General features: G+C 46.1%; 1 protein-coding gene across 3 annotated transcripts in view; it reads right to left on the reverse strand.

The window, feature by feature from the left end:
- The window catches only part of KIAA0513 (KIAA0513 ortholog), a 58,209-nt gene that overhangs the window by 16,760 nt on the left and 19,793 nt on the right, over positions 1 to 21,656 (reverse strand). For 2 of the 3 annotated variants that reach the window (XM_055000638.1, XM_055000640.1), the window contains exons 2-3: positions 8,091 to 8,617; positions 1,285 to 1,384 (exon numbers count right to left, since the gene is read on the reverse strand). In XM_055000638.1, coding sequence (XP_054856613.1) covers positions 1,285 to 1,384; positions 8,091 to 8,446 — 456 coding nt within the window. In that variant the 5' untranslated portion in view covers positions 8,447 to 8,617. Of the gene's footprint in view, positions 1 to 1,284; positions 1,385 to 8,090; positions 8,618 to 18,771; positions 18,859 to 21,656 lie in introns of those variants that run through there. The other variant, XM_055000639.1, reaches the window with a different exon arrangement.

A 21,656-nucleotide genomic window follows, 5' to 3' on the forward strand; every position in this document is an offset into this window, starting at 1 on the left:
AACATGAGAAATGTGTTTGAGGCCCCAGAAATAGCTCCCTCCTCTAATAAAGTCTCCAATTATCTTGATTTAACCTTTTTATAGAGCAGGTATTTTTAATCGCTGCACATCTAGGTGCACGTTTTCGCCTGGGACTATAAAACAGAAAAACAAAACTGAAATTAAGTTGCCTCGTCCCAAGTCGGACAACTGGAATATCTAGCCAGAATTTGCTGGCAGTGGCTCCAGGGTCTCAGACAGGAGGGGTGTTTCCCCACATCTTCCACCCCAGGCCCTTGCACTGGAAATGCTAGAGATCAAACCCTGAGAACTTTTGTATTTCATCATTAATTAACAACTCCTCTCTTGCTATGTAAGCCAACTTCTTTGCTATCCGAGTCTCAGTTTCAGTGGAGTAAACTTTTGCTCCAGCATTCTAGAACCTCCTTTGTACATTATCCCATAATAAGGAAGTCTGAACTCGTTAATCTTTGTGACGGTGGCATATTCAAAGCAGCAATCAGAATAGGATGCAAACAGAAGAAAGGGCGATAATGTTTATCACCTTGGCACGAATGATCATATCCTTAATCCTGGTACATGAAGACGGGCAAAATTTACTCTTCCAAGAAGAAAAGTGCAACCCAAGAGACCACAGGGCAATGGATGATGCCCTCGCACATTTCATTTGCCTGGGGATTATGTTTGCAGTCCCAAAGTAAAAACCCAGAAATCACAGCCTCTGGATCCCAATTGTGTGAATGAGTCACAAGAGGCAGCACATTTATTTATAGATTTAGTTTGTACTTTAACAAAAAAGGTACTCAGAGTGACTTACAACAAGGGAGGGGAAAAAACAGAGAACATTTACATAAAACTTAAACGTAATTAAACCATAACATCAAAAGCAAGCCAGTAAAACAAAACTGCCAATAAAAAGGCACCCAACGGTTCAACCCACGCTAACTAAAAAAAATTAACAAGCAACAAAATAACAAAAGACATCCCTCCAATAAAATAGCATTCGTGCACGAGAAGCCCGGAATAAAATAAAATAAAACCTGGCACATAAAACCGGTCAACTTTGGAAGATGATAATTTAGCCTCCTCTCCAAGGCCCTCCAGAAGAGAATTGTTTTAATGGATCTCCAGAAGGCCATCTGGGTCTCCAAGGGAAAATATTTCAGAGTTTTCTCCCTATATGTTTCCCCAAAGGGGCATCAGTTTCATGAGAAGCAGGGGACGGCTCCAGAGAACACGACCCCCCCCCCCCTCCGAGCTTTTATGCCCCATGCCTCTCCTTACCTGAGCACTGACGTATCTTGCAAACCATTCCCTGCCTTTCGCATTCTCCCCGCTGCAGAGTTCCCCGAACTTTGCCTTCTCCTCCTGGTCAAATTCTTCTCTGGAATCATAACACAAAGCAAAACAAAAGAAATGTTTGCAGATGCCTCTGGCTAAGTGCCAGAGCAGCACAGCAGATGGCCAAAGGAGCCAGGAAGCTGCCTGTTCCAATCTTGCCACAACCAGGACTCCACTAGATGCCCTCAAGGGAGTCCCTGTTCCCACTTTGCCTCGCCTCTCTTCTATCCAATTGTTAAAGTAATTAAGATTGCACAGCATTACTGTTTTATTGTGGAGAGTGCCCTCAAGTCATAGCTGACATATGGAGACCCCTGGTGGCAAGAGATTAACAGAGGTGGTTTGCCATTGCCTGCCTCTGCAACCCTAGTCTTCTTTGGAGGTCTCCCATCCAATTACTAACCAAGGCCTTTAGCTTCTGAGATCTGACGAGATCAGGTTCACCTGGGCCATCCAGGTCAGGGTACTGTTTTATTAGCAACTTATTATTAAAAGAGAAATATTAATAATGATGACTACTATTGTTAACAATAATGCTGTGCCTAAAAATCTAAGTACTATGCAATACTTGAGCATCCTGGAGGTTTTTTGCCATCTTCTGGGCATTGAGCAGGGGTCACTAGGAATGGCGGGGGGAGGGTATTGAGAATCTCCTACATTGTGCAGGGGCTGGACTAGATGACCCTTGAGGTCCCCAATCTATGATTCTAGGATGCTATACATGGCCTGTCCAGTGGGTGTTTTATTTCAATTCATGGTTGACAAAATATTATTTATTTATTTACATTATTTATAGTCCGCCTTTCTCACTGAGACTCGAGGCAGATTACACATTGTAAATCAATACGATCAACTATGAAATACTGCATCACTGCCAGCAATAATAAACATAAAGCCACATAACCATGATGTGCTTCTGCACCCCAGATCGAAACAGCACAATATACAGACTGTAGGCAACAGAGAGGAGGAGGCAGGCTGCACTGAGATCTCTCTGCAGTTATTCACCTCTTTAAAAACAAATGTGGTTAGATATACACTTCTGTGAAGGAGAAAGAGGAGAATCCAAGGCTATGAGACGGGGCCAAGTGAGCTAGGCTGGGGACTTTGTGCCTTCAAAGTCTAAAGTCGAGATAAGGGCAGTGCAGTCAATGGGAAAAGGCACCTGGAGAAGACCTCTTGGCCATTTCCTCTATTCCAAGCAAGATAACTTTTGCAGGCACCCTGCTTAGCAGGAAAAAAGCTGTTCCAAACTGCATGAAGCGTTCTGGTGAACTCGAAAGCTTGCACACCGTTTTGTCATTTTGGTTGTTCCTAACAAGAGGTGTGATGTGGACCATGTCCTTTGTATTCTACCAACACAGCAGCAAAGAGTTCCAAATATGAAGTTTTGATGCAGGCCTTAAAAAACCGGGAAGGGCAAGATCTCCTTTCTTGAAACAGCACCGTAAAATTAAAAGGAAGACAGAAAGAAGGATATTCTCAGGAGAAATGATCCCAAGCCAGCTGTTCCAGCTGTTTTCCAAGATCAACACACATACCACAGTACTTTATGGAGCACATACACCTCTCGATAAATCGTTCTTTTGGGTTGCAGATTCACCCTTCCTGCTGTTTTTCCACTCCGGCCCACCTTTCTTTTTGCAGGCAGAATTCAAATCACCGCTCCCTTGTGGCAGCTTTAAGCCGTTAACCAAGATTATGCAAGATGCCAGTTGGGCAGGGTACGTTTCCTAACCCAAACTGGCCGGTGCAGCAGTGCGGGCAGGAAGGAAGCACGACGCACTTGGCCAGCTCTGACATTCAATCATGTTAATTTGGGCCCAAGTGACTCACAGCCGAATTGCTAAATCGCTCAAATTTAGTTGAATTATAAGAGCGCAAGTCAACTGAAGCCTCATTCTGCATCTGGATGATGCAGCCCAGAAGTTCCCCCGGGGCAACAACTGTCAACTCCACCGAGATGTATGACTCAGGCAGAGAAACTGCGCACAGTCAAGAACCGCTTTCCTCAAATGAAGCACCAGAGAGGTGTGGAGTGGAGGAAGGATCAGCTCTGCACTCCCTGGGCTTACCCAGAAAGACAGACTTTTCTGTCTCTGAACTTGTTTTCCTACAAACCACCTCTTCTGTGACACAGCATAGATATTTTCCATGGAATGGCCACGTTAACTATTGTAGCAAAACAAAATAGGAGTCCATCTTAAAATTTATTCCAGTATGAGCCTTTGTGAGCTCACTTCTTCAGATACAATGGGAAGGAAGAAACACATTTACCTCATTTTTTTTACAGAAATTGGAGAAGGGGAAAGGGAAAGAGGGAGGAGTTCAGTAGAGAGAGGCCTCCTCCTCTTCTGTAATTTTCTGTAAAAATAAGGCAACCGAGTTTCTTTCTTCCCATTGTATCTGAAGAAGTAAGCTCTACCTCACGAAAGTTCATACTGGAATAAATGTTCGCTTTTAAGATACCGCTGGACTTCTGTTCTGTTCAGCATTGATAGCTCCATTCTGCAGGCAGGAAACTGAAGATGAGAATGAGGAGTTTGTGAAAGCCAGAGATTAAAACAGAAGTGTCGAACCCCTAAGAAGGCTGTCTAGAAGACTTACCTTGAAAGCTTGGTCCCCTCATTCCAGAAGGGCACGGGTGGGGTAGGATTCTTTGATGATAAGGAAATGCACTCTGTGCATGTTCAGAGCTACCACATCCTGAGTTCTGACTCAAATTAGCAAAGTCCAGGCGTAAAGTCTTCCTGCAGCTACCTGGGGACTTTACAGCTTAAACTACAATTTGAACCCACTCCACCGGCTGGAGAGTAGCTACTGCTTGTTTTCACAACATTATACTTTATTCATCTCATACACTAACTTCTGAATTGGCGCTGGGGGCAGGCAAAATGCAGCAGCTGTCCAGAGCCATTTGAGCAACTGCTCTGGATTTGCCAAGGAGTGACTTGAGATGCCAAAAAAATCAGCTCATGGCTTCAGAAACAACCAGTTTCCACAACACCCAAGATACCCCCCGCCCTGCTTTTCAGGGCCTAGTTTCAGATTTTTTTCTAACCCTTATGCTCACCCAGAGCTCTGTCCTCACCCCATATCATCATATTTTTCCTTTCCATTTCCTTTCAAGCTCCTTGGATCCAATGATCTTGAGCGGCAGATATGGAGTCTTGTCGAAGGCTTTCACGGCCGGAGAACGATGGTTGTTGTGGGTTTTCCGGGCTGTATTGCCGTGGTCTTGGCATTGTAGTTCCTGATGTTTCGCCAGCAGCTGTGGCTGGCATCTTCAGAGGTGTAGCACCAAAAGTCTTTTGGTGCTACACCTCTGAAGATGCCAGCCACAGCTGCTGGCGAAACATCAGGAACTACAATGCCAAGACCACGGCAATACAGCCTGGAAAACCCACAACAACCGTAGATATGGAGTCTATTTCTTTAAGGAAAATATAGTGGTGAGATACTTGGCCACGGCCAGCATAGTTCTTGGGTCTCTATCCACCAGCAGGCAGGGAACTATATTCTCTTTTAATACAGTAGGAGGTAATTTAGTTAAAACAGGGGCAATCCATAATTTGTGATAAAAGTTATGAGAACATTCCGGTATCCTACGGGACAGGGTGTCAACCTTTTTCAAATCACATTGGTAGAATTTGTCCAAATAAGGCAAATTACAGTATCTCCCTTGAAGGACTGCTGAGTGGACAGCATTCAGGCAGGTGAGCATAAGTGCTCTACAAGAACGAGGATCATATTTTGAATTAAAAGTGGAGAATTCCACATGGCAACTGTGCATAATAAACCCCTGGCTAAAGGAAGATTCAGAGACCGGGTGCTTGATCTATTTGAGGCTCATGACTCTATTGGAAAAGATTCCTGATTGAGGAGGGGGGATACAGGCTGCTCCGCGGTGGCATCTGGCAGGTACAACTCTCTTTTTCTAATGTGGTTTTTGTGCCCAGAGCTAGGAAGAAGGGGAGCTGTGACCCCCTCCAAGCAGCCTTTGAGGCCCTACCCGAGCCAAACTGAGCATGCCTCTGGCCTCAGTGTCCCCCCCCCCCCCCGCATCAGACTCAATCCCATCTTCTGTGCTGCAGAGAAACGTAGCTGAGATCAAAACAAGCGTCTGGCTCCGGGATCACGTGGCTTGCAGCCTGCTGAAGAACTGGACACCCGAAAGAGGAAAAGAACATGTCCTGGTAAACAATGGGCACTGCAAACCAGGGGGCCAGGGAGAAAGAGTAGGAACAAGGAAATTGCCCCCCCAACCCATTTGGCAGAGCCCATTGGCTAAATGCAGGAGGCACCCAAAAAAGGGAAAGAAAAGACAAAGCAAAACAAAGCTCCCCCTGCAACCTACGATGGTACAGCCCTCCAGTTGCTGCCACCAAAGAGAGACATTGCCCGGGGCAGAGAGTCAGAAAGGGACGTGCTGTGCCAGGCACCCCAGCCTGAGCCAGAGAGGAAAGAGCACATGCAGGTACACTTGAGGGGGAGGGCAAGGGACTCTGCCAATTAACAGGAGAGGACGCTCCAGTCTGGAGACAGCCCTTCTTGCTGCCTGCACTGCCTGACAGTAACAAAGGTCAAGACGAAGGCAAGAAGCAGCGGAAATCATCTGCTAAGTTCTTCAGGCTTTGCTACTAAGAAAAGACAAATTCCAGACAGGGATGTATCTCCCCCAGTGCTAATCACCACCAAACGTGTCAGCCATGAATTTGCACAACCTTCTACAAGAAAACGGCCTTGCCGGCTCAGATGCAAGCACCATCTAACCCAGTACGGTGTTTCCAACAGTGGCCAGCCAGACGCCACCAGAAAGTTTATCAGCATGGCTTGCTGGGAATACCCACCCACTTCCGCTCATCCTCAATGGCTCATATATGGCATAGAATACGGACCCTGATTTCCTTAAAGGGCTTTGCACAGTCACTTCTCCTGGCCCTTGACGCTGCCCTCATTTCACATGCGCACAAGACTCTGCCTGCATCTGGCTCTCCCCTCAGCCCAAGCGCCGGAAGGCCTGATCCAAATGCAGCTCAACCCTTCAGCCAATGCTTACTCTTACAAGACTATTCAGTACGAAAACAACTCTCCACTGTAAACTTGCGCATCTCTCTTTCTCCTTCTTCCAACACGGCAGCATGCCCTTCACAACAACCCTAACAGGGAGGCTAAGCAGAGAGAGAACAGCTGGCCCAAAGTCTCCCATTATTTATATTTACACCAAAGTGGATGGTGTTCTACAGAATACAAGATGGCAGCCCACCTGCTCTCTAAGAAGCTTACTGTTTAAAATAAGGGCGTGAGGAAAGTAGAGGCCAAATTAAACAAACATATGAATCAATGTCTACTCCAGTTTCAATAGGACTGGGGGACAAAGGGGGTGCACCAAAGGCATTACAAAAAAGTGGATTTTGAGAGAAGAGACGTGGAAACAGGCAAGCCCTGGGTTGATAGCCAGACAGAGGCAACCCCCTCAAAAGAGTGCATGTATGACCTTTGAAAGTGCCCGCTGCAAACGGCTTCAAACTCTCAAAGAGTCCAAGGGCTGCATATTCCAAGTCACCCCACCTAGCAGGTGGGTAGCCGTGTTGGTCCTCAGTCAAAGAGCAAGACTTGGATCCAATAGCACCTTAAAGACCAACGAGATTTCCAAGATATGAGCTTTCAAGAGCCAAAGCTCTTATATCTAATAAAAGTAGCTTTGACTCTCAAAAGCTCATACCTTGGAAATCTAGTTGGTCTTTAAGGTGCGATTAGTTTTTTCCCCCAGATAAAAAGTTTATCAGAAAAGAAAAAGACAATACCAATACTTTAAAAATACATGAACAATATATATAACCGCACATTTAGGCTAGAAAATATTGCTCCTCTCTATCTCCTTCCTTACTTCATACTCAGCATTTTATATTCCACGTTATACTCAATATTTTATATTCAATATTTTAAGACATTAATCTTCTCATTTTATTTATTTATGTCATTTATAGTCTGCCTTCCATTAGTCTGCTTCTATTCTTAGTTTTTCTTAATTACCAGCTACAGGGAGCTAAGCCACAAAAGATGAACTAACTACACGGGGATGCACACGTGAAGGGAGTCACAATGTTAACCAGGAAGCTGAGTTTTAAAAGAGGAAGGCTTTGTCAATTTCCCCTCTACAGAGCCAGGGAGATGCTGCTCAGAGAGTTTAAGTTCCTCTTTGCCCCCCAAAGGCTCTGTCAGTTTCACCTCCCCTTCTAAGAGGCCAAGAGGAAATAAACAAACCTTCTGAGCAGGGATCTGTAGAGAGGGGAAATCGACAAAGCCTTCCGATCTCTTTTAAAACACAGCTCCCCAGCTAACATTGCAACTCCCTTCCCGTGCGCGTCCTCGTGTAATTTGTCTCTTCTAGTTTAGCTCATAGTCAAAACTGAAGGTGCTATTGGGCCCAGTTCCTACCAAGCAGGTATCCTGGTGCTAACAGAAGCAGTCTGGGATCTGGCATCCAGGTTCCCTAACTTGAGAATGTTGGGATAGCTGTGTGAAAGACGCCCATGCTTCCTTCCCACATATGAGATGCTGGTGATTAATATGCAGGATGGGAGTTAGAATCACAGAATCATAGGGTTGGAAGGGACCTCCAGGGTCATCTAGTCCAACCCCCAGAGTTAGAGGGTCCGAGCACCCGTCATGACTTCCCCGCCCTCTCCTCAATCCAAGCGGACACCCATGAGTCAAAGTCATGCTGCTACTGCTCAAACACTCACCCACCCGTGAAGATCTTTTCCACATACTGCCTAATGAACTCCCGGTTTTCGGCTGTCACCTCATCCTTGGCGGATTCTGTGCTCTGATTGGATGAATAGGACTCCGAAGAAGACCGGCGGTGGTTGTTCCAGCTGTGGTGCGTGGGTGAGTCCGTCGTGTCGTTCTCACTGTCTGCGGATTCAGTGGCATCGCTCTCCTCGGCCACGGCAGTTGCGTCGTCTTCCAGCTGGTCCAGCAAGCCATTGCTATTGGGCGCGGGAAGAGAAGGAGGGGGGATGGATTCGGAAGTATCGGTGGTGGAAGGTTCGGAGTCAAAGTCAATGAGGTTCCCTACGGGTACGTCCACGGCCTCCATGGTTCCAAGGAAATGTGTGGCTGTGCAGCATCAATTGGCACGGTGGATTTGGGCTCAGTTTTCCTGTTAAGGGACTTTGGAGGCCATCAAGAGTGGGGCAGCAAAGAGGATTCTGGGACTGGGCCAACTATAAAGCATGCATGTCTCTTCGTCCCGTACTTCTCAAGGTCGCTGAAAGACAGAAAGACAGCAGACACTGTGATTCAATAATGTATATGACTAACTCTTTCAAAAGAGGGTTGAAATCTCCAGTGTTGTTATGACACTCACTGGGTGACTGTGGGTCGGTCATACAGCCTAACCTACCTCACAGGGTTGTTGTGATCAAGGATGCGACTTATCTTGCCTTGAACTCCATGGCTGCACTGCCCAGCCTTCAGCAGGCCTGGCATCTCTACCATTTGTTTATCTAATAAAACAAGTTTCTTGGTTGTGAATCTAGACAGGGGACCCCACGGCCAACACCAGGTGACGTTCAAGCAAGATTTCCCAGTGCACAGAATTTCACAGCCCTCCAGGATACGTATCCCTCTTGAAGGGCCAGTGGAGGCAGAATACATGCCAGGAAATTCAACGCACCCTTGCTTAATTTGATTTCTTTCCTCTTCTCGATGGAGAATTTAAGTCAACTTGGAAACAGTGCTCTGGTTTATATTAGCGACAAGAGCTCTCTGTACAGACAGTAAGTGAAGATACCTTCACCAGTGAAGGAGTTTTGATAGCCGCATGCACATGGGCACAAGCCAACACTGAGTGTGGAATATGTGGAAATGCAACAGGGATTATTGCAGGTCCAAGAACGTTTCCCCAGAAGGCCCGAGAAACACAACCGGGCATTCAGCCACTCAGGAAGAGCCATTAACTTATGAGTTAAGTTTAATACAGATCGAAACTTCCCTCCAGGGACCCAGCAAAACTCATTTGTTTAACACAATCAAGACTGGATAGAGACAGAATGGACTGTTATGGGGTATTTAAAAAGAGCTTCTTTGCTGAGGTCTCTCCAATGATTAGACTCCATACCACGCCACTTAAAAAAAAAATAAGGGATTACAATTTATTTAGACTTTTTTGAAGGCGCCCATTCGAATCTGTATTGCTCCTTTTCTTGAACAGTATCTCCTGGAATAAGCTTTTGGCTCCGTTTTCAAAAAGCCTCTGTATTCCCCCAAGGCCCGTTATTAGGTTCTGGGAAAGATCCCACGATCCGGAGATATTCCAACCCAAGCACACTTTGCAGGCAAGTACAGAGTTACTGGGATCTAAAGCTGAGCTCTGAAACAGGGGGCATGCTAATACTGGCCTACCTTACAATGCAGTTGTTAAAAGATTACTGCTGTGATACCATTATGTATGTATGTATGTATGTATGTATGTATGTATGTTATGTATGTATGTATGTATGTATGTCATTTATAGTCCACCTTTCTCACTGAGACTCAAGGTGGATTACACAGTGTGAGATTAGTACAGTCAATTTCAAGGGCATTTCCATAAACAATGCCATTGGATAAACAAACACAACTTTACAAAGATATACCATTAGTAAGAACCCAATACAGAGTTGGAGAAATGCTGAGACAGAACATTACATAAGCAATTCTAGGGCTGACATTTAACCACATAAAGCACAAATAGCTCATAGGAGCACACACTTAAGACAACAGCTGTTCTCCAGACTACAGAGATCCAGAGGAGTTAGCCGTGTTAGTCTGTAGTTGCAAAATAGTAAAGAGTCCAGTAGCACCTTTAAGACTAACCAACTTTATTGTAGCATAGGCTTTTGAGAACCACAGCTCTCTTCATCAGATGCATCTGATGAAGAGAGTTGTGGTTCTCAAAAGCTTATGCTACAATAAAGTTGGCTACGTCTTAAAGGTGCTACTGAATTCTTTACTCTTCCTCTTGCCATCCAAGATTCCTTTGCTAGAGACGGGTTCTGGGCCTTTCCAAATGCTAAGCAGGTCTCTACCACTACAGTACAGCCCGCATCTACATGGCTGCTCAGAAAAAGGGACAGCCCCTTAGATACAGAGCAGGAGTTGCTCTATGCAGACACATTTGAGAGGAGGTGCAAAATTAAAGGGAGAGTTGTATCAGTAAAAAATAAACCGGGATCTAGCTTTTATTGAAATTATTTATAGTTCGTCTTTCTCATGGAGACTTAAGGCAGATTACACCGTGTGCGTCAATGCAATGAACAGGCCGTGGGCTCTAATAAGCAACATAACCAGACTAGGAGTACAGAAATCCGAATCAAAGCGAAAAGTATTTGATGTGATACGTTAGAACAGAGCAGAAAATGGTGTTACATAAGCAGAGGACAACGTGCTGGAAGGAGGAAAATACATACAGCGAGCAGACAACGCGTGCTATGCACAGAAGTCTAGTCTTCAACGTCATTCTCTGTAAAAAGGCACTTCCCTGAACCGTTCCACTGTAATAAAGCCCTAATCACCTTTATAAAAGTACCCTCCTCAACAATTCTGTTTTAAAGGATAACGCCCACAGATACACCAGAGGCATCAAATCAGAGACCTGGCAAAAGCCGGGAAGGGTCAGTGGACTTTCTCAATCAGATTTGAATGGTGCATAACTATATTTCCCCCTGTACATTTAATTCCCACCCCCTAGCTGCACCCCTCCCCACACTGTCTGTCCTTGAAGAAGTGTGCTCTCTAACCCATGCCACGAATGTTGACGGTGGAATAAAATTCTGTTTATCTTTCAGGTGCCATAAAAACTCCTGTTTATTGCTGCAAATTCAGGCTATCAGCCCTCAGCATTTTCATAGGATTAACCCTGCTCGGTTCTTCCATCCCCGGCTTGCCTGACATCCCCTCCCCGTACTCCCAAGAAAGCCCTGATGTGCAACAACTTCCATGCATGCCCATTTTCCAAAATGCACAAATGTTGCTGGAAACATCTCCCATCTTAAAGCAAATCTTTGGTCTGTGACAGCAAAAGCAATAAAAGCAAATTCTCCCATTACAGCAAAGGCAGCCACACAGTGCTTGAAGCCATCAAGAGCAGAGGAGGACCGCAGGAGGCAAGCAGACGCCACTGAACTCTTTGTTAATGAGGCAAGCACTGCTAATCAATGGCAACTTGGAGGGGGGGAATGCAGAGCCCCAAGAGTGGTTCCTACTGCACCCGCCTGACACAGTAAAAACTCAGCCTGGTGGGAAGACATCCGCAGGGAGGGTTTGAAATGGGAATTTTATGGAAGGGCAGATGCTGAGATGCTTTAAGCTTATTTACCCATCTAGTAATTAAGATATTTTGCCCTTCCAAGGAGTTAATGTAGCATACACATCTCTTTTTATCCCACAGCAACCCTGCAAGGTAGGTTGGGCTGAAAAAGGACAGTGAGCTTCATGGGCAAGCCGGGATTTGAGCTGAGGTTCACATCCAGCACTCTTAACCACTACACCATGCTGGCTCTCAGTAATCCCTCCATCTATCCATGCATTTATATTTCCTTCAAGAAGCATATGCAACCACCACCCACTGCTATTATTCAAACTAACATTTGATCGCGGGTCTGACACTGTAACCATTACACCACACCAGCACTCAATCAAGGACTGGAACAGAAAGGAAATAGCGTCTAAACACAGCACAGAAAAATCGTAACAGAGAGACTTCCTAATCAAGCCTAACGGGGAAACGCAAAATGGCTCTTGTCAGCACCAGTTTGCATAATAAAGACTGCAAACTGGTTGGTCAGGAAAGATCAGCCTGGTATTAAGTGAACCACCAAGATGTAGAAACACAAGTATTTGGGAGATTTGCAGGGATTAGCAAAGGAAATCAATCCAGATAGAAGGACACAGGGCTGTGTACATCCTGGGCTTTAAAAACAAAAACTGAAATTTTGCATCAGAAAGCAATGCCTCCTGCAAATGCACACAGTCATGCAACTTAGGCCTGGGATACAGTCGCCTATTTTAAATAATTATTTTTTCTCCATCAGGTTGTTGTGGGGAAAGGCAGTGGGAATTATGCAGCACACTGAAACTCTAATGCTTAAAATTCTGCACAGCCGTCTTCCCTCCTCGACCTTGAAACTTAATTTTTTCCCTCATTCTGGTGGGTGAGAAAATTGGGCCTTATTTTGCAAGGCGGGTAAAACTGCAATTCTCTGGCTGCTGAATTTGTGGAGCTTCTAGCAACGGCTGCATGTTGCAACACAGAGATGTTCCCTTATGGAAGTATCCCGATGTACAAGTGTCTTGTTCAGCACTCAATAGACACCTAAGGGCATTTCTTGTGCTAGAGCTCAAGAAAAAAAACACATTTTCCTACCAGTGTTGTAGAGAGCATGCACAAGAACAGCATTTCTCATAGGAAAAATGAGTACAAGGATGTTTAATAAATGGAGACACCATGCACTGTGAATTTGCTTGAACTCTGCAAATTGTCTCTCATCTGGTCACCTATGGCGAGTAAGAATCTCTTCCAGGTGACCAGGCAATGAAACTTTAGAGGAATGAATCATGTTGTTCCCACCCCCGCTTTTTAGAATAGCAATTTACTACGAGAAGCAGAGGTGGAGAAGCAGATTTTTCTAGGCTTAATTGCAAGGCTGAGCTGACCCATGGAACTCATCAACACAGGATGCTGGGATGGCCATTAGCATAAATGACTGTTTAAAGACTTAAGTATACAGAATGTGGGGGTCTTTCTTTTTAAAAAAGCGCATAGCTTTGCAACTGAAAAGGCCTTGCTACGAGAATGGGGAGGTGGGCAAGGGAAATAAAGCAGAGCAGAGAAAAATGGATTGCAAACAGCTGTGATTTAAACTGTCCCTCATCCTCCCAAACCTGCATTTAAGAAATGTTTGCCCACCCCGCCTCTCCTCCCTGACGATGACACTTTTGAACACGAATTGTAAGTGGAACAAATGCCCTCTGCCAAGCTCACGCTGTGGGTGCGCTTGCATAATTATAGTGTCAAAGCACACTGACACCTTACATGGAGAGAAAGGAACCGAGGGTGCAGCGAGAGGCCAGGGAAATGTCACAGTTAAGCAAAGCCCAACCAACTGGCATGGATGGAGGCAAATATTGCTTTGCAGCATTGCCCCAAGCCAGCCAGAGGGCTAGTCACCTCTCCACAAGTAAAACGCAATAAAGAAACCACCATCTCGGAATAATCCAGGCAGAGCGTTTCTTCCCCCATTCCCACCCCATCCCTTCCTGCAGCTTGCTGAGGGGAACTTTGGCTGGGAAAGCTTCTAAGTTTAGCTTCTCAAGTTCACAGTTTATCATAAGCAGATGCTCAGTACAGGGAAGCGTCAAGCACATGAACCACCACGCAGAGCTGGAAGAGCTGAGAGAATGTCCTGCCCCCAAAGAAAGCCAATGAGGCCCTTTGCATCTGCGAAAGCCCTGAGTTCGAGTCCCATCTCTGGGACAGGCAAGTCAGATAAATCTGTTAAAATGCAACAGTGGCTTTGATGAGTGTGCTCTTTGGGGGGGGGAGAGAAGATCTAGAGAAGACCAAGAGCAAAAACTGGGAAAATGCAGCCTGGTTGGAGATTAAACACATCGCCAGTCCTCTAACCTATTCCCATTTCACCTATCTGCTGAGAAGCTTAGCTCATTGGGCAGAGCCTGGCCCAACACCAATCTAAAAAAAAGCATTTTTTGTGTGGTCTGCCTGCTCAGACATCAATTCTCTCATCTAAGAGCTGCTGGAACTGCTGCCTTGGCAAAATCTAAGATCTCTGTGCCTAGAGGGGCCAAACTTCACCATGGCTGATTCCGCACACATTGGATAATGCACTTTCAATGCACTTTATCAATCGTTTGAGGTGGATTTTTTGTTCCGCACACGAAAAAATCCGTTCCAAATTATCTATAAAGAGGATTGGAAGTGCATTATCCAACGTGTGCGGAATCAGCCCATAAGCTGTGGGTGATCCCCATGCTTAAATTAACATTAAAAACAGTCCCATGGGAACTAGATATGCATTTCTCCCCATCATACTATATAAAAGGGTAACCGTGTTCCCAAAAACTCACATTTGGCGCAGGCCCAGTCCCACCCTCCCTAACTGGTTGTCTCGAAGGGGCAGGACTGCTGAGCACACCGCCTGCCCTGCCCAGCTGATCAACGGGCAAGGGGGGGGAGTCCACCCCCTTCTCCCTGACCAGCTGATCCATGGGCAGGGGGGCTGTGCCCCCCCCCAGCTTTACTCACCCCTTCCCACAGTATTGCAGTCAAAATCCATATCGGGCCAATCCCATGGCTACTTCTTAAGATTGGACTTTACCTTGGGTTGGGGGAGGGAAGAAATCACGAATGTATCATTGTTTGTAATGAACTCTGCATGATACAATTCCCGAGCTCCGCTGGAGACTGCAGCCATCTGCACACTTGGGTTCTTCATCTCACATCTGCGAACATCTCACCCGCCCCCAGCTGACCTTTTTGCTGAACATCCAGAGAGACAAAAAGTTCTGGAGTACTTGAAAGCTTGCTCCTTAGTCCTAGTAAGCAAGCCAGCGTAGTGTAGTGGTTAGAGTAGGATCTGGAAGCCTCGTGTTCAAATCCCAACTCTGCCATGAAAGATCGCTAGGTGACCTGGACCTCTCAGTCTAACCTACCTCACAGGGTTGTTGTGAGGAGAAGAGAGAAAAGTAGGGTATAGATGACGTAAAAATTTTTAAAATAATCATTTGGATTTGTTCTAACGGTGTCAACAATCTTTGCCAGTTTTTGTCTCACTACCCAGAACTCTGGCATTTCATTTTTTTTCACCCCATCAAGTTGTTTTCAAGGTTTCCTTAAATATTTAGCATGGGGAGGCCAATAACAGGAGGGCAGCTGCGTAAGAACATAAGAGAAGCCATGTTGGATCAGGCCAATGGCCCATCCAGTCCAACACTCTGTGTCACACAGTGGCCAAAAAACCAGGTGTCCTCAGGAGGTCTGCCAGTGGGGAAGGGACACTAGAAGCCCCCCACACTGATTGCCCCCCAAACACCAAGAATACAGAGCATCGCTGCCCTAGACAGAGCGTTTCATCTATACCTTGTGGCTAATAGCCACTGATGGGCCTCCCTGAGTGACAGCTTGTCCTTGGTCTACTGACGTGTTCCATCAGCAGAGCAGCCACAACAGGGGAGGGAGAGATTTATCTATATGAGCACATTCGCCATCTCACCCCGGGTGCGGGTCCGGCCCAACAGCCCAGCTAGAATCCTGCATGAACCATCTCGATGATCCAGAACTGACCAGAGAATCTTCCACTCCACATGGGAGGTGATGTGGAGAAAAGGCTTACGTAAAGCTACCAAGTTTGAAAGGCACAGCTAGCAGCCACCGACTCAGGTCGCTCACACAGTCGGGTAGCTGGATGTCACTTTAGATTCTTGGGATTTTCTCAGGGCCAAACGAGATGTGACGCTGTCCTTGTGTCTACCAGGGAGCTGCCACGGCCATTTTAAAATGATTTTAAAAGACTGCCAGGGACCAAGCCTGCAACGTGGCAGGCTGAAGTGCTCTTGTTTGCCCCCTGCCCCTTTTCAAGGGCCAGAATGTTTTTACCATCACCCCCATACACGCACCCCAGCGGCTGTTGGAAGGTATCAGGGTTGGGAACGCGTGTCTCAGCCCACTGTGCTGTGAGACCAAGTAGAACTGGGCACTTGCAGCATTTTAAAATCACTTTTAGACAGCAGCAGTGTTCCCGTGGCAGACCCGAAGACACCGTTGCGTCTAGTTTGGTTCCCAGCAAAATCCAGCCGTTTTGTTGATGTTGTCACTGGAGTGAGTTCAACAACTGTTGAATAAGCACTGGAAATCAATCTATTTAGAAATACCCCAATGAAAATGTGTGCAAAGCGCTCAGGGTCCTTTTTAAAAGCATACAATCAATTTTCCTTTCCCCACTGCACCCTCGGCATTTTGCCTTGGCTTCTTTCATCTTGCTGACTGGTGACTTGTTGTCTCGTACAAGACTTCCTGCAATGGGATCAACATCAGCACCAAGAATCTTAGTTATTTGGGCCGTCCACTGGCCCCAGCACAAATGCTTGATACATCATTATTGTACTTAGCTCACTGAATGTCTTAGCTGTTGATTATACGGTCTTTTCACTCGCACTGTGTAATCTACCTTGGATCTCAGTGAGAAAGGTAGACTATAAATGAATGAATGAATGAATGAATGAATGAATGAATGAATGAATGAATGAATGAATGAATGAATGAATGAACGAACTCACAATTTTCTTGTAATGTAAAACCCACTAAAATCCATTTTAAAAGCAGCTGAATATACTCTGTAAGGCAAGAGACATGATAGAACCGGCTCAGCAGAACAGGAACCGATAAGAACTTTCCAAGCATGAAAATCAGGAGATGGAGTATGCAGCTGATCAAACACTCAGGCAAAGCGAATGTCCATCCAGCTCCTAAAACTTAACAAGCTAGGTGACCCTTGGGCATCCAGTTTGGGTATTCCTCAGCTGAGATGCCACCACAGAAGAGGCCTCATCTCTGATTGCTACCTACCTCACTGCAGAAGGTCAGAACTCATTGATCAGGATATATAATGAGGAAAGCCTCGTGGTTTGAACAATAAGGGTAGGATTTGGGATACACCAATTTCTGGGCAGGCAAATAGAGGAATAAACAGTATCTGAGCAGGAAATCCTTTCCAAAGGCCTCAAAGCTCTAATTTCCTTTTACCTTTCAGGAGGGTAGGAGGGGCTTACTGGTAGTTAAAGGGGGCACCAGAAGTCAGGGAATGACTTTGGTCAGCATTAAGACAATACCAACCTCAATGGGCCAAAGGTCCGGCTCAGCATCAGACATACAGGTTCAAGAACAGCCAAGGATCCAAAATTAACATGCCCTCTTGATGTCCACGCTCCATCCACTTCTTCCACTGCAGCCACACCTTTTGGGTGAACAGCAGATTTTGAGTCCAAATAGCATCTTAGAGACCAACAAGATGTTCAGGGTGTAAACTTTTGAGAATCAGAGCTCAGAAGAAGGGATCTGTGTGACTCTTAAACGCTTACACCCTGAAAATCTTGTTGGTCTCTGAGGTGCCACTGGACTGGACTCAAATCCTGCTCTACTGCAGACCAACATAGCTACCCACCGAAAACATCTTGGCTGCGTGTTTGGGGTTTCATTCACAATCCCCACGCAACCCCCTTCCCTTGACGTGCTGGGAAGGGCAAATGCTTTGAGAAGCTAAACCATCACTCTCTGGAGTCAAGATAATGTGCGCCCCCCCCCCCACCTCTTGCCTCCCTCCGCTAGGCTGGGCCCATAGCCTACGTTCTGCAGCATGCCCTCATTACGAATAATTACAGCCTTTCACATCAAAGGGGGAGTGAAAGGGCAGCAACTTCAGAGAGACATTTTTCAGGCAACAGCAGCTGCCTGTGTCAGGGACCCGGTTATTTGCTCTTGACAAGACAAGCCTTTCAGACCTCCCCCCAGCTGCCAAGCTGCAAGGATGAATTTGAAAGTCACGGAAAACAAGAGTGGAGAGTCTCAAAAGCTCACATCTTTCCCCATCATCTAGACAAGCAACACAACCCTCAGCTCCATTCTTCTTAGACAGGCAGCACGCTTGGGGAGATGGGGAAACTGGGAAAAGGCAAGACCAGTCCAGAATTGCCAGTTTCGAAGACCCAGAAAGGCAGCCTATGCCCTCCCCAACTCAAAGACCCACCACTGCCACCAATTTACCAAAATCAGTAGAAATTAGCTTTATGCCACCAAGAACGGAAATGGGTAAATGTCCCACACATTCAAAGACCACTGGCAAGGAAATAAGACGGTGGCTCATATATAAAAGAGAGGAAAGAAGAGAAGGAAAGAAGAAAGAAAAACAACAAAGGGGGAGAAAAACATTACCGATGTTAAGACAGGTCATCATTTGTTTTAGCTGCATAACTCAATTTACATTATAGGAAAAAGAAGACGAAACCACCTTCTATAATCACCTTCTATAATCCCATAGTTTGTAAGTACCCGAGACATGCCACAGCATTGATTTTGCTAGCAAAGACTGTCAAGGACATTGTATATTCAAAGCATCACCAATATGATGCAATTTGTTTTATTGCTTTATATTTAATCCACTTTCCGCAACAGACATACCCCTCTCTTAAATCAACTGCACCTTCCAAGACAGCATGAAATGCACACAGCCCGAAACACAAGACCCGTGCAGTGAATTAAGCTTACATCTTTACAGAAACTTGAAACAAACCCAGGCACCCTTCCCATCCTGCTCAAAAGCTGTACAATTAAAGCACACTTGGCCAAAATTATCTGCTCGTCCCACTTACCTTTGGCTAAGATATTTGCACACAAAGATCTTTCAACTCCAAAACCTGACAGAGAAGGAAAAAAATAAGGGAGAGAGTATCAAGGCAGCTTGCTGAGAAATCCGACTAACGTAATTCATTCGTTGCTGGAGCACATTGCACACCACAGTCCTCGTGCACCTTGTTCCGAGGAAGCCACACGCACATGTCCTCCTGAAGCCGGATAGGCCAGCTGCCTCCCCCGCCTCCCAGTGATGCGCATCACATCCAGGGACTCTGCTCAGGTTTTTTGGTTTTTTAAAAAATTCTCTCCCTAGCAGAAAAGTCAAGCCACACTTCCACCCTCCTCTTTGTAGGAACAACATCACAAAAAGTTATTTTAAAAGACTTGGACGGTTCTGGCCCAGCCGCTTGTGGACCCAATCCTATTTCTCTCCACCTCTAAATCAAGGGACCACTTGGAAACACGTTTCAGGCAGTGTACCCACAGTGAAGAAAAGGATTAAAAGCCTAATATTTGGTTAGCTGAGTTAGATACACATGCAGCAAAATGGGGGCTCGGAGACAGTCCCAAACCCACCTCTTCTCCTCTTCCCAAGATGTATCAAACCTTTGGAATCGGGAAGAAGGAAAGAGTTGTGTTTGGGGCTAACTCTGATACACCACATTGTTGAACATCTGAATCAACAAAATATTAGCTTTTAATCTGTTTCGCCAGCATCAGTAAGCAAACAGCATCAACAGAAATTTGCCAAACACCAAGGAGTGAACCATGCAGCGCCACAGACAGCTATTCTGAGATGCAGTGGACAGGTTCAGGCTGGGATTAATACCTGCCCCCAAGTGCAGTGGCTTCACTGTACGAACTTGAGCAAGTTGCACACACATTCTGCCTCAGGCTCCCCATCTGCAAAATGGGAACAGAAGGAGGCTATCTCACAAGATTGTTATGAGGGCAGATATGGCCTTAGAGGCAGTCCACCCTGCTGAATTCCTACAGGCAATCATACGTATGGAAACACGAGTGCGGGAAGAAGAGGAAAGGCCGTCTTCTCATGGCCAGCTTTGGACCGAGCAGGGCTAGTGCGAAGCTCCCAGCTGGGCGAGGCTCATACGTGGCAGGTGTCACCTGTATCAGCATCAACGGGCAGGGGAGGCAGTGTATACAAAGATGCTCCAATTCCCACTGCTTTTGTAGTTTGAAAAATTGCTGCCACCACCATATGAATGTGGGAAGCTGGGCAGATGCCGGCAGAGAGACCTGGACTTCGATCCGTCGGCTGGAGGCACCCTCCGAGCAGTGATATGTATGTGGGGAGGGGGCTACCTTATATGCCCAGCCCCCTGCAGGCTGATCTCTCTGCAGTCTGCTCAGTACAGCTGGCTGGAGTCCCTCCTGCTTTTCACTTCGGGGAGAAAAGCAACTGCGTGCTAAGCCTAGGATCAACAACGCATGAGTGTACCACTCAGACTACAAACACAACATCCTCTAATTTTACAGGAGGGAGATTCTGCAGAGAAATCTGGCGCAGCCACGTCAGAGAAGGAAAATTAAACTCCCGATGACTCATATTTGGTGACATTTAAGCAGAAAAGAAAACCTTATCAGGATTTAAGAGAAGGGCACCAGTTTCCTTCTTCCGGGTGGAATTTGAGAGCTTGCCTCTGATCTGCCTTGCACAGGGTATTGTTCCTGGCTGCCAGAGGGGCCTAAGGCTCCCTTACAGGTTCCATTGTAACTGGGAAGGATGAGAAGGTAAAACTCCATAGAAGCAGAAGTTGGACTGAAGAATCAGCAGAGCTGGGGGACCTGGGGACTTGCACCAGCAGACAGATCAAAGCGATAGTGGCTTATTCTGGGGGCCAGCTCATTGTCAGCTAAAAAGCAAAGGAGCAGCTGAGGCTGGGAAAGTGCTACACCCCGCTCCTTCCAAATAAAGCACAGTGCTAGCAGGAGACTGCCAGTTCAATTAAACACCGTTTGCAACTCTACAGTCCCAGCATCGTTCTGGCTGGCACTCAGAGGCGGCAGCTCACTGGCTTCCTTTGCACACCATGTTCTCAACCTGCAGCAAACTAATTCCATTTTGGTTGCAAGGCGAGCATGCTGGAACTAAATGCTGGCTTAGAGCGCACAAACTTTCGAACTGTCTTTGAGCAAAGTTTTCTTTCTGCTGTCAATTAAAAGAAAACCCACATTTGAGCCATCAACATGAGTGATGATATGTAATGCAACACAACTGGAGATGCCCAAGGCTGATTAGAGAGGGCCTGTTGCCACTTGCTTCCGTGCGCAATGTTTGAACATCACAGGCATGGTGGCTTCACATTGCTAGAACATCTATGCCCTAGAGGTCCTCCAAAGCCCTAACCTGAGCAGATTTCAGAAATGGCAACGGTTCCAGTTGAATATGGCTGCAGTTAGTGGGAGGGTTTGTTTCAGAATACCCAATATATCTTTTGGGGGGGGCAAAATCTGTAATAAGATACCATCTCAAATATATGCAAAAATATAACAGTGGAAACAAGGCCACACAGACTACCCAAAATTTGACAGGTGGCACGTTGAAGTATTTTTTTCCCCCTGGATCCTAAAAACTTGATACCAAATCCTGGAATCTGAAGTACTTTGCCAGCCCCCCAAAAGAAAGAGAGAGAGAATGCCTCCATCAATGTATAGTCCAGAGTTTGAGCCCTGCTCTCCAACACAAGCAACGGCAGAATCTGTTATCACAGCTCCTTCGCCCCCTGCCCTCCTCACCTAATTGGGTCCACCCCCCTTCTCTCTGTGCATCAACCTTTGCGCTACCTCTGGGAAATTAACAAAGCTACAGTGAGCCGGAAGAGCGGCCTGTTTGCTATTTCCGTCGCTCCCTCAAACTTTATAGGCTAATAAAAATAATTAT

The sequence above is a fragment of the Eublepharis macularius genome, chromosome 16 (assembly GCF_028583425.1).
Source record: "Eublepharis macularius isolate TG4126 chromosome 16, MPM_Emac_v1.0, whole genome shotgun sequence".
NCBI lineage: Eukaryota > Metazoa > Chordata > Lepidosauria > Squamata > Eublepharidae > Eublepharis > Eublepharis macularius.